At 35.8% G+C, this 19096-nt stretch overlaps 2 protein-coding genes across 3 annotated transcripts in view; one reads left to right on the top strand and one right to left on the bottom strand.

Moving 5' to 3' along the window:
* LOC144450292 (uncharacterized) overlaps positions 1 to 2928 on the top strand; it is an 8529-nt gene extending 5601 nt beyond the window's left edge. The window contains exons 4-5 of one of the 2 annotated variants that reach the window (XM_078140891.1): positions 1 to 59; positions 2685 to 2928. The exon at positions 1 to 59 is cut by the window's left edge and continues 186 nt beyond it. In XM_078140891.1, coding sequence (XP_077997017.1) covers positions 1 to 47 — 47 coding nt within the window. In that variant the 3' untranslated portion in view covers positions 48 to 59; positions 2685 to 2928. Of the gene's footprint in view, positions 60 to 2681 lie in introns of both variants that reach the window. The other variant, XM_078140890.1, reaches the window with a different exon arrangement.
* A 1126-nt stretch (positions 2929 to 4054) lies between these two features.
* On the bottom strand, positions 4055 to 17512 carry LOC144450019 (methanethiol oxidase-like). The gene is made up of 10 exons (XM_078140585.1): positions 17509 to 17512; positions 13128 to 13291; positions 11069 to 11254; positions 10656 to 10776; positions 9269 to 9454; positions 7989 to 8170; positions 7057 to 7135; positions 6211 to 6332; positions 5004 to 5215; positions 4055 to 4235 (listed from the first exon to the last, which is right to left on the bottom strand). The coding sequence occupies exons 1-10, from the start codon at positions 17510 to 17512 to the stop codon at positions 4055 to 4057; spliced, it is 1437 nt and encodes a 478-aa protein (XP_077996711.1).
* Positions 17513 to 19096: the final 1584 nt, after the last annotated feature.

Raw genomic sequence — 19096 nt, 5'->3', positions numbered from 1 at the left:
CTGCACAGACGCCCAATCAGTGTTGTGATTCAGGCGTCATCAACTGATATATTCTAAAGGTACATATGGAGAGGTTTACTCATATTAGACCCCCCCCCCAAAAAAAAAAAACAAAAAAACAACAAAAAGTTGTTTTTGGTCATGGCATAAACTGCTCAAAGTGGCGCAACAATGCTGTTTTTATTAATCACTCAGTCTACCTCTGGAGTTCACTGTAAGATGAAAACTAACTTCTTATACTTAGGCCACAGGACCCCCCCCCCCTCCACATCCCCTCTAACTAAATTGTCCAAAATTGAAAATGTTTCGGACAGCACAATCACTTTCAAATCACTATGTAGTAGTATATAGTGCTATGAATATAAAGCCAGTTTGTAGTAGTATGTAGTGCTATGAATACAAAGCCAGTATGTAGTAGTATGTAGTGCTATGAATACAAAGCCAGTATGTAGTAGTATGTAGTGATATGAATACAAAGCCAGTATGTAGTAGTATGTAGTGCTATGAATACAAAGACAGTATGTAGTAGTACGTCGTGCTGTGAATACAAAGCCAGTATGCAGTAGTAAGTCGTGCTGTGAATACAAAGCCAGTATGTAGTAGTATGTCGTGCTGTGAATACAGAGCCAGTATGTAGTAGTATGTAGTGCTATGAATACAAAGCCAGTATGTAGTAGTATGTAATGCAAAGCCAGTATGTAGTGCTAAAAATACATAACCAGTTTGTAGTGAGAAAAAATAGTTCTTTTGTTGACACTTTATTTTAGTGCCATGCATTTAATATTTACTGTAGCAGAAATTCTTCCTTTTCTCAATTTGACATTAAAATAAAATTGATTTTGAAGGATGGGAACTAAAATGGCCCACCCCCACCCCAGTAAAAGAAGTTAATGTTTTATCCTACATCGAACTATTGATCTCACCCCTAGGATAGTCACTAATCATATGTGTTTTGAAGAGTTTCTTTTTCCTTCGCAGCATTTTAGGTTTAGTATTTATACATTCAGTACAGGTTGGGTAAATATCAATTGCTTGTTCACCGCCAACAATAACAAAAGATGGCAGGAAACAGTGATGAGGGGAAAAAGGAATTTCAACTGGTGATGTGCATTCCAGCTCTTTTTTCTTCCTCCAATTGCCCTCACATTAAAACAAAGACTGACTTGTGGGTATCGGGTGTCGGTGTCCAAGTGGTTAAACACTTGCCTCTCTTATCACTGCGGTTGGGGTTCGATTAAATTTACCACGCTGTAAGTAAGAAGAGTGTCATTCAGTTTGACTCTACCGAACAACGCAGGTTTTCCCCGGGTACTCCGGTTTCCTCCTGCATTAACACTGAACCCATGAGGGATGGCCCTCACTGGACTTCTTGGGAGACAAGTGTTTATATATTTAAAGAACTATTTAGTATAAATAAAGATTATTTGTTATTATTATCCAAGTGATACACACACTGACCAGAAACAGCTCCTTTTTTCTGGCCTTAGGTATAATTATAATAAGTTTTAATCACTTGGATTGTCTGATGGATGAATGGTTATAGTAACAGGCTTGGAATTTGTGAGTCTTTCCTGTCATTTACTTCATTTGAATTCTATAACTCTTGAGGATGATTGGCAGATAATGTGAAGCGCTTTATATGGTTCATTCTGATTGGTTAGAAAACAAAGGCAACAAGTACATCTGTTGGTTGTATTATTATGAATGTTAAGCTCTTTATATGGTTCATTCTGATTGGTTAGAAAACAAACATCTGTTGGCTGTATTATTATGAATGTTAAGCTCTTTATATGGTTCATTCTGATTGGTTAGAAAACAAAGGCAACAAGTACATCTGTTGGCTGTATTATTATGAGTGTTAAGCTCTTTATAAGGTTCATTCTGATTGGTCAGAAAAGAAAGAAAACGAGTACATCTGTTGGCTATATTGTTAATGAGTGATAATGTATGTGTATGTTATCCAATCAGTGGCAACCTTGTAATTGCTTCACATCGCTCCATAATGTGACCATTATTTGTATAACAGTAGTAACCAATCTGGACAATGGGGATCTGAAAGGATAGAATTTGTTATGTAAGGGATTTTATCCTGCATTTATAAAGGCAGTAGGGGTTTATCACTTGCGAGGGAATGTTGTGTTATTATAGGTCCGTGCCTAGTGTAATAGCTGTATGGTCTTATTAGAAGTGTGTGAGAAAACGAAAACTTCCATTTATGAACCTTATTATGTTCACTTGCAAATTTAGCTTTACTGATTGATTGATTGATTGATTGATTGATTGATTGATTGATTGATTGATTGATTGATTGATTGATTGATTGATTGATTGATTGTTTGGTGGATTGGTTGATTAACTTGAGCATTTTTTGTTTCTTTGTTTCTTTGTTTCTTTGTTCGATGACTTGTTTGATTGTTGCTTTCTTTGATTCATTGATTCATTGATTTATTCTTTGGTTGGTTGGTGGGTGGATTGGTAGATGATTCATTGATTGTTTAGTTGCCTGTTTGTTTGTTTGTTTGTTTGTTTGTTTGGTGGATTGATTGATTGATCAATTGATTGATTCATTTTACTCAAAGAATGTCATGAATTGTGCATAGAGTAGAACATGTACTTTTTTTGGTACAAAATACTGCTTAATTAATATGTCTATTAATTGTATTGTTCTCATCTTTTCTCAGCAGAGGAAGAAGAATCACAGAATATGACAAAAACAGATATCCTTCTGATACACAGTCTTTATCTCATGAATATTGCTTTTGAATTCTGATGATTTGCATGTTAAATTTGTCATAGTTGAATAGATTTAAACAATATCTTCAATCTAAATTAATGGGTTTAACTTCGTATTCCACCAAAATTTAATCAGCTTATCAAAGCTTTCGCCAGGTTATATCCACCATGGCTTCGTCAATTTTTTCATTATATTGTATCTTCAATAAACAGAAAATGCATTCGCATTTTCTCTAGAACTGCAATTGACACAAACGTATTTTACTTGTGGATTATATCAGGTGCAGAGCCGTGTTGCAGGAATTAGTGGTTGTACCTTATGTTACATAAGTTGTACACTTCATTATAGCATGCACAAGCCAAGTTGAACAAAAATATGGAATATATACTCTGGTTGTCTACGTCATAACAATGCACGTCTACATCACGACAATGCGTGACTACATCACTGTTTCCACTGTGTTTGAAATATGAGTCAAAATGTTCAAAATAGCTATTTCTTTCCCCAGTTTTTCCTTGACATTACTGGTGCTGGTATAACTATATTATTCCCCAATATTTTTGTTCATTCAGCCAGAAAATACTTGTAACCTAGCGACTCGTAGTGACAAAGCACCTTTAGGTCACTGGTATATTCCTGGCTGAATAAAGAAAAATATTCTGGAATAAAATCTGAACGTCGAGGGGGGGAGGGGGTGTCTGTAGACAGATGTATAGATGACAAATTATGTATCTTTGGAAACAATACAAACAAACTATGGTGTATGAATGATTGAATGGTGACGTCCTACTGTGATGTATTGCAACTGAGATGGTTCATATAATAATAACCATTTAAAACATTAAATGTAACTATAAGTATATTTGGTCACATGACAATCTATCTTTAATTGTGAAAAATGCTGCAAGCTGCATTTCAAAAAAATTCTTGCAATCTTATTGGTCCAAGACAGTCATGTGACATCTACAATCTAGCTTGGTTTTTCAAAAAAGTATTGACATCTTAAGCTTATTGGTCCAATACTGTCATGTGATGCTACAATCTATAAAATTACTATCACATGACAACTACAGGGTTCAATTGAGCTTTCTTCTTATGCAAATTATGTTCATCTAATTAGTTAATGCCATTAATAAAATTTTACTTTAACCTAATTGGTTAGGAGCTGCCACGTGACTTCTATAGTGTAACCTAATTGGTTAATGACTGTCACATGATTCCTATACTGTAAACTAATTGGTTAATGACCCAGGAGTGTGTAACCCCATGTGTGTAAGATCATACATGGAACCTAATTTGTTAATGACTGTCACATGATCTTTATAACTTGGCAGTGTGGGTCATCCAGATATCAGAACTGCAGTCTCCACCAGGATAACGGATTTCATGTGCTAATGCTGGGCCCTCTGGTTCGTTACCAAAATCTACACAGAAATCTTTGTTGAGAGTCAGACCACCTCTGTTTGTATCGACATCAACCTGCAACATGTGACTTCCTTGTCTGCAAGTTAAAGAATAACGATCGACCAATTACAAGTGTCCTAACAAGTAACCAATTACTGATGAGCTAAGAACTGATTATTTGTATTTTACAAAATAACCAATCAGTAATAATTTAACAACTGACCAATGAATGATGAGCTACAAACTGGCTGAAGATTGTACTTTACAAACTGAACTTTACAAACTGACCAATCACTTACAATCTAACAACTCACCAATCACCAATCACTTACAATCTAACAACTGGCCAATCACTTATAATCTAATAACTGACCAATCACTTACAATCTAACAACTGACCAATCACTTACAATCTAATAACTGACCAATCACTTACAATCTAATAACTGACCAATCACTTACAATCTAACAACTGACCAATCACTTACAATCTAACAACTGACCAATCACTTTCAATCTAACAACTGACCAATCACTTACAATCTAACAACTGACCAATCACTTACAATTTAACAACTCACCAATCACTTACAATCTAACAACTGACCAATGATCAATGAGCTACAAAATCATCAGTAATTTACAAACAGACCAATCACTAATGATCTAACAACTAACCAATGACTGATGAGATAATAAACTGACTGGTTATTTACAAACTGGCCAATCACTGGTGATCAAACAACAGACCAATACCAGAAGTACAAACTGACCAATCACTCATGATCTAACTACTGCCTATTAACAGAAATACAAACTGACCAATCACCAACGGCCTTAGAGCAGTGCATATACATGTACTTACTTGATGAGATCAGGATAGAACTGTTTATCCCACCCACTGTACAATGAAGTTGTCACATAGAGTCGTTTGCCATCAAGACTCAGTTGGATCATCTGAGGGCCTCCAGCAACACGTTTACCATTCATGTAAAGCGGTTCTGGCTGTTTAGTCAGTTCTTTGTCTTCAGTAACTTTGACATCACTGTCAGTAGTAATACTACCACCAAGGAAGATCTAAAAATATGTAAATTAACATAACCAACATTTGTTCAAATATGGCAGCCATATTTCAAAAAGTGTCAAAGATTTGTCTATGTATGCATATTTCCAAATATGGCAAATATATATATCCAAATATGGCAAATATATATATATATCCAAATATGGCAAATATATTTCCAAACATGGTAAACGTATATCCAAATATGGCTGTATGCATACGTTACTTCGTTTTCATTTTGTTCAGTTCACATTAAACTTTATCTGCATAGAAGCTTCAGTACAAATATGTATTGTTCCTAATTATGGGCTATGTACAGTAAACAATATCTCAATAACCTTAGAGTCGCCTGTAACAATGCTTTTTGCATTCTGATGGGTAATACACGTGACTGCAGTGTTAGCTCTATGCTTGTTTCAAATACCATTCCAATATCTGAAGCTCTCAGACACAAATTTTTGTTTACTTTTTTTATGATAGAGTGAAGAATAGTTCAAATATATCAATTTCTGCAGTATTCTCCGACGACTTTTTTTTTACTCTCGAAGATGATTTTAATGTTTAGGAATTTAATGTGTTTTTGAAGTCTCAAGAATTTCTATCCTTTTTAACACATGCTAGTTTTTATTGTCTGTTGTTGTATTCTGTCTGTGTTGTTGTATTCTGTCTGTATATATATCCAAATATGGCAAACACACATGCATATGCAAATATAGCAAGCATTTATCCAAATATGGTAAACATATATCCAACTATGGCACACACTTCCCTGGCCAACTCATTTAGTATGATGTCTTGTATATGTGATGTCATACTGACAAATATGGCTTACAAATATCCTAATATGGTAAACACATATCCAAATATGGCTAACACTTACCTGGCCAACTCATTTAGGATGTCTGGTATCTATGATGTCATACTGACAAATATGGCTTCCAAATATCCTAATATGGTAAACAGGTATCCAAATATGGTAAACAGATATCCAAATATGGCTAACACTTACCTGACCAACTAATTTAGGGTTTTTGGTATCTGTGATGTCATATTGACGGATATCTCCATGTAACCAATTGGAGAAGTAGAGAAATTTATCATCCAATGATATCAGGATATCAGTTATCAATCCTGAAAATAAAATATTTTAGAGATTAAACGAAACATTGAGGATATCTTGTTGAGGGTTAAAATAAAAATACCAGTTTGAAATTTGCAAATATGAATATGTTGTCATGTCAAGTTTCATTATGTTCTGTGATGTTGTCATCCAGTTCTGTTATGTTGTTTTGTTTTCTGCAATGTCGTCTGCAGTTCTGAATTTTCTATAAACTCTTTTCTGTGCGAGTCTAATGCTTACCTTTGTTTGTGTTCTGTTTTTGTTTTGTGTTCTGTTCTGTTTTGTTCTAAAATGTTGTTTTCTGTAATGTGTTTTGTGTCTCCAATGTTGTGTGTGTTCTGCATTTTTAAGCTTGTTTTTTGTTCTGTGATATTGTCATGTCGTGATGTTGTTTTGTGTTCTGCAATGTTGTGTTGAGTTTTGCAAATTTTCTTTTACATTTTGCAAGGTTGTCTTTGTGTTCTGCAATGCTGTTTTGTGTTCTGCAATGCTGTTTTGTGTGGTGCAATGCAGTTTTGTGCTCTGCAATGTTGTTTTGTGTACTGCAATGTTGTTTTGTGTACTGCAGTGCTGTTTTGTGTGCTGCAATGCAGTTTTGTGTACTGCAATGCAGTTTTGTGTTCTGCAATGTTGTTTTGTGTACTGCAGTGCTGTTTTGTGTTCTGCAATGTTGTTGGGCATTCTATATACTCTAGAAACTATCAATACTTCTATTGTGTTACTTCTATTACTTACCAGGCATCTCTGGGAGTGCCCAGCCTTCCACTTTCTTTGAAGGAATGTCAATAACTTTCTCAGCAGCCCATGTACCATCCTATTGACAATATTCAAACAATTTGTATCATTTAGATACAAATAAGATATCCTTAGATCACGAGTATTTTCTGGTTGAATGAAGACAAATATCAGTGACATAAGGGGCCTTGTTACTATGAGTCAATAGACGAGTAGTGACAAACCCTTAGTCTTAGATCACGTGTATTTTCTGGTTGAATGAAGACAAATATCAGTGACATAAGGGGCCTTGTTACTATGAGTCAATAGATGAGTAGTGACAAACCCTTAGATCACGAGTATTTTCTGGTTGAATGAAGAAAAATATGAGGGAATAATACAATTATTACCTCCTCAAATATTATTTTATTAAATATTGGGAAAAATAATGGCAATCTGGAATGTTTTGATCCACATTTCAGACACTGCAGAATCAGTGATGTAGACATGGGTTGTCGTGACATAGAACATAGAACGACCAGGGAATATAATCCATATTTTCTCTCCAAAGACAATAATGTGGCTTGTGCAAGTGCATTTAGATGTTATTCAGCCAAAGAAAATACGAGTGACCTAAGGGGTCTTAGTAGTGACAAAACCCTTAGGTCACTTGTATTTTCCGGCTGAATGAAGAAAAATATTGGCAAATAACAGAATTATACCAGCGACAGTAATATCAAACAAAACTCAGGGAAAGTAATGGTAATTTTGAACATTTTGACTTATATTTCGAACACAGCAGAACCACTGATGTAGACACGAGTTGTTGTGACGTAGGAATGACTAGGGTATAAATTCCATATTTTTTGTTCAACTTGGCTTGTGTGTGGTATAATATTCATTATTCATATCCTGTGGAATTATAGTACAATAGATAAGTAAGTTTGACATACCTCTGTCTTAAAGAATCTGATGATGTTGCTGGCCAATGCAGCACCAACCATACCTTCTGCTGCTGTGGGTTCATGAAGGAACCGGATCTCCAGTGGAATTAAACCTTCCGGCCCTAAATCTATAGATTGTAGCTTTGTGTGTTTTTTCCAATCCCATACATTTAGACTCTGACCATACAAACCTAGAAAAATGGGAAAAAAAAATAAAAAAATAATTCCTGAAATAAAAGCGACAACCCATCAAGTTCGAAATATCCAATAAGTGTAATTATTTATATTAAGACAATGTACTTCTTACTATATTACTATATAAGTTTTCCTTGGACCACAAACCCGACTAGTTGGAACAAACTATTTGTGTGGTCCAGCCTGAAGTTTGAAGTTATTTTTTGTATTTATTTTCCATTGCCGATGCATTTACTTATAACTAATTCCTTTTCCTCACTTGATATGTCAATTTTAATTTCTTTTTGACTTCTGACAAATAAAATAAGTAACGTATTCAGGTCTTTTATTTATGTTCTGAACTTCAGTAGACTCAGGCCATACTAACCTAGGAATATGAGGACACTATTTATATCATCTTTTTAGATCTCATTATTATTAACTTTTAACTTTTTTACATTTCACTTTTTTAATTGTCATTCCGTGTCTTTGTATTTTTATCCTGTTTCATATCATGTTTATACTTGTGTATATGTACATTTTAAATTACTTTTATACTTTTGTTCAGCGCATTGAGATTGTTTTAATGTAATGCGCTCTACAAGAAATAAATATTATTATTATTATTATTATTATTATTATTATTATTATTATTATTATTATTATTTAAACTTTATGTAATAAAATTTAATACCATTATTCCCAATATTTGGGAAATAACTGACTAAATTTTCACATCCAGAATTTATGTTTTCCCAGTCCCAAAATAAGCAGAGACTGGCCATATAGATATGAATGCATGGAAAATAGATGTTATATTAGAAATGTAACACCATTATTCCTGTATTTGGGAAATAACTAACCAAATTGCCACATGCAAACCTAGGAATAAAGGAAAATGTTTATAATTAAACATGTAATAAATGTAATGCCATCATCTCCCAATATTTGGATAACTGAGTAAATTATCATGTCCAGAATTGATGTCTTGTAACTTAGACTGTTTTTTTCCCATTCCCAAAATAGACAGTGACTGGCCTTACATGCAGACACAAACATAAAGAAAGCCTTGAATAATTAGATTTTATTACATATATACCAGAGATTTTAATTACCATTTTTAACATCCTCCACATCAAACCCTTTGTAGAAAGCTTTGGGTGCACCCCACTCTGTACTAATCATGACATTGTGATGTGGTTGATACCAGAAATCATAGTTAAACGGCACATAACCATCAGCTTCCCAGTTTCCTTTCACCTCAAACTCATTATCTTTGCCTTTCAACAAAATAAATCCACCTGAATTGAAACAAAAGAGTCAAATATGCAAATTAAGGTAATCGTTATTTTTATAGACATTGAAGACATGAACAAAACTCCAATTGTTACTTAATATGTAAATTAGGGTCATTAATATTCATGATTAGCAACCTTTGACCTCAAACTCATTGTCATGGCCTTTCACCAGAATGAATAGGTCAATTCCTTCACATTACAACTTAATCTATCCTTAGTGACAACGTCCTAAATACTACATATGTACCAGAAATTACGTGCACCCGTGCGCACACATACTAGTAGTATTTGAACTACAGTGCAATACTGAAAACATTATTGGACACCTGCATGCAAATGATATGCAAATGAGGACACAATCGTTCTTTCCCAAAACAATCACATGATCATATATTGTATCATTTTTACAGAAATTCGTTGTTTCGGATAAACAAATGTAAGACTAACAGAACCCCATTATGCATGTGTTCCAGTTTGAGCTACTCAGGGTATTTGCCCTCGTGCTTGCAGTGTTTTCTGCTGCACTTTCACTCTCTACACTCGTGAAAGTTCTGCCACAGAGAACACTGCACGCACTCATCGCACATCATGGGGTTCGGTCATAATGGGAGATACAGAGGAACACCACTCCAGGAAAAACATTGAATTTTCATGAGCACAAAATGCCGGTACCCTTCAGTTTAAAACAACTCATGAATATTCATTTTGCAACTTGAATACATTATTTCTGCCGACTCCCATGATGCAATATACAAAAGCAAAGATACCCTATAAAGGCACAAGATACTGTCTCCCATGATGCAATAGCCAAAAGCAAAGATACCCTATAAAGGCACCAGATACTGACTCCCATGATGAAATAGCCAAAAGCAAAGATACCCTATAAAGGCACCAGATACTGTCTCCCATGATGAAATAGCCAAAAGCAAAGATACCCTATAAAAGCACCAGATACTGACTCCCATGATGCAACAGCCAAAAACAAAGATATGATATAAAGGCACCAGATACTGACTCCCATGATGCAACAGACAAAACCAAAGATATGATATAAAGGCACAAAATCAACTTGATGTTTTTTTCTAAAATAGTAAGTAATTGTAGGTGATGAAAAATCATGCAATGACTCTCCAGAACCCATAGTATGTGAAAATAACTTAATTTCCTAGCATGGTGTTCCCCTTTATGATAGAAAGACACAAACCTCTGCCATTGCCTTCCTCATCACCCAGTCCACTAATCATGATGTCTCCGTTGCCAAGGCAATGAGTGTTATGTGGATTACTAAGTCCTGTCTTTGAGATCACTTCTTCAGCCTCAATAACCTTTGAAATATTCAAAGATATATTTCAAACCATTTAAAGAAAGACACCCATTTTTTCACCACCACCACCACCACCACCACCACCACCACCACCACCACCATCATCACCACCACCACAACAACAACAACAACAACAACAATTATCATCTTCATCGACGTCGTCATCATCATCATCATCATCATCATCATCATCATCATCATCATCATCATCATCATCATCATCATCATCATCATCATCATCATCATCATCAAATCTTAACTGTTGTCTGTACTATTACTAACCACTACCATACCTTAGCAATTGCTGGTTTCCGTGGAGATTTTTCTACATCAATCAGATAAATACGAGACGAGTGCAATGAAGGCAGCACTAAACGATTCCTCTTTCTACAAGAATCGCCATAGCAACTGCTGCATGCATTCCAACCAGTGTGATGTAACTCATCGCCTACATATGGCATAGGTAACCGATGGATAACCTACAAACAATCAAACAAACAAACAAACAAACAATTTCATACATACATACATACACACACATACATACATACATACATCCATACATACATACATACATACATACACACACACATACATACATACATACATACATACATACATACATACATACATACATACATACAGTTCTGTAGGGTCTATAGCATATAATTTGGTTCAAATTTTCAAAATCTGTATACATACATACATACATACATACATACATACATACATACATACATACATACATACATACATACATACATACATACATACATACATACATACATACATACAAACAAACAAACAAACAAACAAACAAACAAACAAATAAATAGATAAATTCATAAAGTCTGCATACAGACATAGTTCCCTCAAATACTTTACTCCAGTGACTACTGTATGAAATCTATTTCATTTTTTGGTTAAATTTTGAAGCAAAATGTAAACTTCATGGTCCAATATACTGTTACAAATAGAAAGGTCATCTCAGACAATATACAGACAGATACTTGAATGGACAGATTGACAGGCATATGTATGGACAGACAGACAGACAGACAGACAGACAGACAGACAGACAGACAGACAGACAGACAGACAGACAGATAGACATACAGACAGACAGACATATGTTTGGACAGACAGACAGACCGACAGAGACAGACAGACAGTCAGTCAGTCAGACAGACAGACAGACAGACAGACAGACAGACAGACAGACAGACAGACAGACAGACAGACAGACAGACAGACAGACAGACAGACAGACGGATGTTTGGACAGACAGACATACAGACAGACAGACAGACATGTATGTTTGGACAGACAGACAGACAGACAGACAGACAGACGTATGTTTGGACTGACTGACAGACAGACGTATGTTTGGACAGACAGACAGACAGACAGACAGACAGACAGACAGACAGACAGACAGACAGACAGACAGACAGACAGACAGACAGACAGACAGACAGATGTATTTATGGTCAGACAGATAATAACTCCCCCCTTCAGGAGGTTCTAAATATACTGCTGTGTGTCCATGCAAGACTGGGATATAAAAGGCCCCCTATCTTGGTGGGGGTTATTGTCAAACTTGAATGCATACAGTGAACAATGCAGTGATTCCTCTATTAAAATCCATGACAACAATGAGCAGCTGGTGACTTTGATAATAAATTTGGTATGTGTAGAAGTGTGAATGTCATGGAAATGCCAAGTGTTTTTAATCCAATTCATTTGATTACTTTCCCTGTTTGTAGCAGGTTCTGTTCATCACATGCTTCGTTGTCGGCAATTTTATCGAGGTGTAAATGAAAGTTGAAATGATATCAATGACTCCTTGTTATGATACAAGATTTGTGTTTCCTGCAGTATCACCATATATCAGACACTACTTGAAAACTTCACTGGAGAAACTAACTACTAGGGTCAATTATTGGCACAGCTTTGATTAGCTAAATGATTTCAGACCAAGCAAAGTCGAAACTAATGTGGAGTGAACCCTATTTTAGACTCTTCAGTTCAAAAAACAGACCCCATTTTAGACTCTTTTAAACAAACCCCATTTTAGACTCTTCAGTTCAAAAAACAGACCCCATTTTAGACTCTTCAGTTCAAAAAACAGACTCCATTTTAGACTCTTCAGTTCAAAAAACATACCCCATTTTAGACTCTTCAGTTCAAAAAACCAGACCCCATTTTAGACCAGAGGATTAGAAGATATACCCCAAAAGGGCGGCACATATACACATACCAAAATAGAGGGACGGTAAACGCCATAGTCAAATCGTAGATTCTAAATCCAAATCCAAATCTGAATCTGAATCTGAATCTAATGTTACATACTTGACTGTAGGTGCTTGATCGTGGGTCCACATCAACGGTTGCTAGGTAATCAGGTTTCTGTGTTTCTGTGTTGCTATAGATACAGGGGAGATATACAATTTCTTCCCTTGCACCATTCACCATGGCACCTTTTGGTGTTGCATATCCTGGACCACGTTCACATGCTGTGTGAAAAAAAATACAAACAAATTATTATTTGGTAGTCGACAACATTTTGAAACTGCAGTCCGTAAATACATCAAAAATTGTCAGATCCTGTACACTGTAGTCTGCAACAACATGTAAAACCTTTGAAAATGTCTGCAACAAATTCCGAAACCTTTCAAACTGTAGTCTGCAAAAAATTGTGAAATTTTTGAAAATGTAGTCTGCAACAAACAAAACTTTTGAAAGTCTGCAACAAATGATACGAAACTTTTAAAAACTTTTTGCGATTTTATTATTTTTTTCTCGAATATGTAAAAAAAAAGTTTAGGATCGGCAGTAAAAAGAAAGGTCGTGTGGGGTAACCGGAACCAAACGATTATTTTTAGGCCTTATAGACGGGTAAGTAGACTGTAAGATACGTCGTGACGTTTCGCCCTCACCGGCCTCCCTAAAATGGGGTTGGCCGATGGTTGAGGGCGCCCCGTCACGGCGTACCTTACAGACTAACGGGTAAATTATACAACGGAGAATACATTGTTCGTGGTTCCAAGAATCAATCAATATGTAGAATAGTACAATAAAGTTACTTTGGAATGATAAATTGGTAACAAATGCAATGTTCTACTTCCGACCTTGATTACGTAATGACTTGATTATTCAGGGTTAATGTTTATCTCTGAACTGGCAGAATAATATGTCCGGAAATTGATGGTAGTTGGTATCCTTGGTCCGTGTTCATGATCGAAACGTCGCATTCGTTTCCAATTTACCTTTCCAAAGTAACTATATTGTACTGTCTGTTCGTCCATTTGAAAACACGTGTGCAACTCCAAGTTATATATAAAGGTTTTTTTCCGTAGAGCGAGACAGTTGTATTGTATAAACTATCAAGATCAGTGAGCCTATCACAAGGTTTCATGTTGAGATAGACACCATAAAAATAACACACACACACATCACTTACACCGTGGGGACTATTTATTTAGTGAATGATATAAACAGTAACAGCATGCACACTACTACAAAAGGTATAATCAGTTGAAGTTCAAACAAAATCTATCGTCACCACCTAGTGAAAGTTGGTATGTAATTATAGCTTGTAGTATATATAAGTTTCAGAGCTGCGTGTTTTGTTACATCATGAAGGTGTTAGTCCCATGGTTACATATAGTGCGCCTGGTCAAGGTCTTCAGCAAATACACCGGATTTCGATTTTGAACACAATCACCCAAGATAGCAATAACGTCTTTTCTTGTTGTTTGAACCACGTTCACGTCAACATTAGATCAGCGGTAAAAATCAAAGTGCACAACTAGAATTTGATGATGATAAATAAATAAAATGTAAACAACTTGTGTACTGTATTGCACACGGTTTCGTACACATCGATCATTCTATACCTTTTATAAATCAAATCACACTCATGTAATTGTACGCTTGAAATTTATTAACACGAAGTACTTTTGAAAGGTGAAAGGTCCTTCTCCGTCACAGTGTTTAGTGAAACGCGTGCACCGTCTGCAAGCAGGACTAGTATCCAGTTGCCTTTCTATTAGAGTGGCATTGATCCACAGGGGCGTGTATTATTGCTTAGATTTCCGTTTTCTTAGGAAAATATCATACGAATCTTGCTGCTACAAATGTATCGATCTATAGTACTACGTATACTATAAATATGAGAAGGGTGGTCATCTTCCGGGTCATCTTTCTTCGTAACCTTTCAAATTTGAATAAAACATGCACATTTGCAACAAAAACATACCTGCATGAAGAATATGTGCCAAGTAAACTTATACACTATCACTGGGGGGCAAAAATGCTTTTGTAACGATAAAAATAGACCTTTTACAATGAGCGGGCGCTGTATAAAGTCCTCTGTATGTCAAAGGCAGGTCAAATGACATAGCCGTCTAATGTTCACTGCTGATTGGCCAAGAAAGAGGCGTTGACTAATGACGTCAGATTACCGCTACATTTCAAAATTAGAAGCACGGCCATCACTAAACCCGGAACCATGGATCTCGAAAAGTTTACGACAGCTTCCTGTTGAGTATACTTATACGATTTCCAATACAAATGCATTTTTACTGTGTCAAACTGTGAATCTGTGTATACTGAAATTAATTTCATTTTTGGTTGCCCATAAAGTAGTGATGCTTCCGGGGGATTTGAAGGTCTTATTGTCGACAGCCATATTAGACTAGAATATCACCATCCTGGAAATGGTGGAATGGAATATTAGCTCACATGTGACTGTGAATCTGACACTTATGGAAGCGTATTAGTGCCAAGTTGTATGGAAAAAAATAAAATTTAAAATCTCGTAATTACGAGATTTCAATTCTCGTAATTACGACTTTTTTCTCGTAATTACGACCTTTGAATTCTCGTGATTACGACTTTTTTTTCTCGTAATTACGACTTTTCGATTCTCGTAATTACGACTTTTTTCTCGTAATTACGTCTTTTTGATTCTCGTAATTACGACTTTTTTCTCTTAATTGAGTTTACTATTCACGTAATTACGAGGTTTTTCTCGTAATTACGACTTTTCGATTCTCGTAATTACGACTTTTCGATTCTCGTAATTACGACTTTTTGATTCTCGTAATTACGACTTTTTGATTCTCGTAATTACGACTTTTCTATTCTCGTATTTACGACTTTACGATTCTCGTAATTACGACTTTTTGATTGTCGTAATTATGAAATTATGATTTTTTATTGTTTGTTATTTTTGAATTTTTGAATTGTTCAGACACGAATCTTATCATTTTGATGTACTAAGCAGCTACTATAGAGTGTTTGACACGGTAACCGGTTTGTATGATTTGATTGCGTTTTTCGTTTCTTTAAAAACAATCGAGTGCATTAAGACAGCGAAGAATATTCTTTCATTATATGTCGGCAAAATGAATCAATAATGGATTTGAAATTGAAGAAAAAAGTCGTAATTACGAGAATTGAAATCTCGTATTACCAGATTTTAAATTTTATTTTTTTCCTTACAACTTGGCACTAATACGCTTCCGTAGACATTTCGTTTCCAGAGAGAGAAAATATATTTAGGCTGACTCGGTCCACCATAAATCGCCAAAAAGATTTGTATAAACCATGAATACGTTTTGGATCGAAATACGGTAAATTTGATGAAACAATCCCTTTTTGTTTGGAACGCGGAAGTCATTCCTTACTGTAGCTATGCATCTAATCTTCAGGTAAGCTAGGGGGTCTTTTTTACGTAGGCGTAGTTCGAGCAGCCAATCGGCAACGAGCGGGTTATTCAAAATAGCTAGACGTACAGAGGAGTTCATACAGGGTCGACAATCGATGTCTTCCCTTCTCTCTTTCCCTATACAGGTAGGAATATATATTCAAAAGGTTGTTATATTTAGTCTGTAGACCTGGAAAACAACAATCTATGCAATATTACACGCCCCTGTGCATTGATCCGGTTCTCCTGAAATACTCAGATGACTTCTGTACGGTTCAGATCATAGCCCTGGGCGTTTTAGATTTCAAAGTCCTTTCAAGAGATTTCGAAAAGGACCAAGTGGAGTTGCTAAAGTACAAACTCCACGATCACGTCTGTTGTAATTATTCATTGTGAATACCGCGTATGTTTTTTTTTTTTGCATTGTCATGTGTATTGGTGATTTTTCGCCCAAAACTCAACATATAATATATACACAGAATGTTTATTTTTAGTGCCAGACAAACTATTACGTTGTATTATATAAGTTTTATGTTACAACACTAACTTTCACTGACATAGACAAACTGATAAAAGAGTCGCGTGAAACACAGATAATATTGAACCCAAAGTCTGCGAAAGTATGCAACCACGATACAGTAACTTTAGCGCCAAGACAAATTCAGGACGGCACACATAAAAAACTACAGCATAGGTAGAAAATGTGACCTTGCATGCTGCCGTGAACCGTATCAAGTTCAAGACGACATTCTCGTTTCAAAACAAACACCTAATACTTTGGGTAGTTTGTGACCACTAGTTTTCATCAGGCTGGGCGATAAAACATCACCTTCCAAAAGGAAGAAATGTCTAACACACTCTGGCGGTTTCACTGAACAATATTCATGCACAGTGAATATTAGTCCTGCTTCCATGACGGTGCACGAATCTGTATTACTGACTTGACTCTAGGACAATTGTCAGAATCGAGTCCCGAATTCCTCCGTATGCAAGCAGGACTAAGTGAATATCTGTACTCACCCATGTTGACCATAGAAAAAACTGTTTATTTACGAATCCTGCTGCTACAAATGTATCAACCTATATACTATAGTAGAAAGCTTTTCTCCTTACAGGTAGGAATATATAGTCAAAAGGTTATTATAGTTAGTCTGTAGACCTGGAAAACAACAATCTATGAAATAATACACGACCCTATGATGTTGACGACCAATGAGGACGTGTGCTGACAACGAGGCTTGGACCAGAATGGGGGCGGAGTTAATATTAGTAAACAGAATTGACAAGGATTGAAGACCTGATCTGACCAAGCTGATTAAAATCTGATGTAGATATCGGCTAATCGTTCATTGCTATTTTAGTGACCTTCGTTATTTTGCCTGAATTGACCTTGGTACATGTTTACATTTTAAGCCTCCTCTAGAGGAGGCAATCAGGCTAAAAAATGTAAACATGTACCAAGAAGGTCAATTCAGGCAAAAGAACGAAGGTAAAATAGCAATAAACGATTACCCGACATCTACATCGGATTTTAATCAGATTATGATCTGACGTACCCGGTACAAATGACGACGCCTTACTTTACTGGCTCCAATAATTGCAGCTAAATTTTGTTTTTAATTTACGATACTTTTTTTAATTCTTTTTTATAATTTATTTTGTGTAACTCAACATTTTTCGTTTTACTTTTTATTTTCTTTACAGGATTTTCACAGAAAAATAGCGCCAATGTCGTTATAGCACAACTGCATTTAGCCGTTGCTATGGGCATAGTCTTGTTGCTAGCCATATTTGCATACATTTTTTTGAATCTTTATTAACTTGCCTGCACTTCTAACCAAATTTGACGAAAACTTTCACTCCTTCAATGATAACCGCTTTTGCATTTATTACTAAGATATGTTTGTTGTCGCACTTTTAAAACGTTCCTTTAGGGGGAGGGGGAGGGGAGGTTTGACTTGGAACGATGTTTATTTGTTGAGTTTGTGCGACATTGTGTGATTGTTGCTAAGTTTTTTTGTTTTTGTTTTTTTGTTGTTGCTAAGTTCAATTGTGCTAAAGACCGAGAGCTATGGAGCGAAACCGCTACAGTATCGATCGATTAATCAATTACATGCTCGCTGCCCCCTGTGGTATAATATTTTTGGGGATTTTATTGCATTGCATGAGGAAAGTAGAATGACTATAGCATTCATTCCATGAAGCCGAGTCTTGTGTTCCCCTACCTTAAAGGAGGAGTTGCCGATATGTTGTCTGTCTGTCTGTCTGTCTGTCTGTCTGTCTGTCTGTCTGTCTGTCTGTCTGTCTGTCTGTTGATTGTCAGAATATCAGCTGACAGCACAGTCACTTGTGTCCCCCACCCCACCCCCGCAGACTGCATGGGCTGGACTAGCTGCAATAATTGTAGCTTTGGTTTTATTAAATACTTTTTTTTTTTTTTTTATCTTTTTTGTATTTGATTTTGTGAGACAGCATTTTTCGTTTTACTTTTTATTTCATACGGAGTTTGCAAAGGAAAACAAAGCGGAGGACCGAGAGCGACGTAGCGAAACCGCAACAGTACTCCAGCTAGGGCTGGACGTACAAACACGAACAAAAAAAGACCGAC

Source organism: Glandiceps talaboti, chromosome 19 (assembly GCF_964340395.1).
Source record: "Glandiceps talaboti chromosome 19, keGlaTala1.1, whole genome shotgun sequence".
NCBI classification, from domain to species: domain Eukaryota; kingdom Metazoa; phylum Hemichordata; class Enteropneusta; family Spengelidae; genus Glandiceps; species Glandiceps talaboti.
This window is presented reverse-complemented; position numbering and strand designations above follow the sequence as displayed.

What these genes read in the sequence shown, in the direction of transcription:
- LOC144450019 (XM_078140585.1), bottom strand. An exon ending in TCAGATTCTTTAAGACAGAG is followed by an intron (nt 7,136 to 7,988) that starts GTATGTCAAACT and finishes TATTGTCAATAG; the next exon opens with GATGGTACATGGGCTGCTGA. An exon ending in ACCCTAAATTAGTTGGTCAG is followed by an intron (nt 5,216 to 6,210) that starts GTAAGTGTTAGC and finishes ACATATTTTTAG; the next exon opens with ATCTTCCTTGGTGGTAGTAT.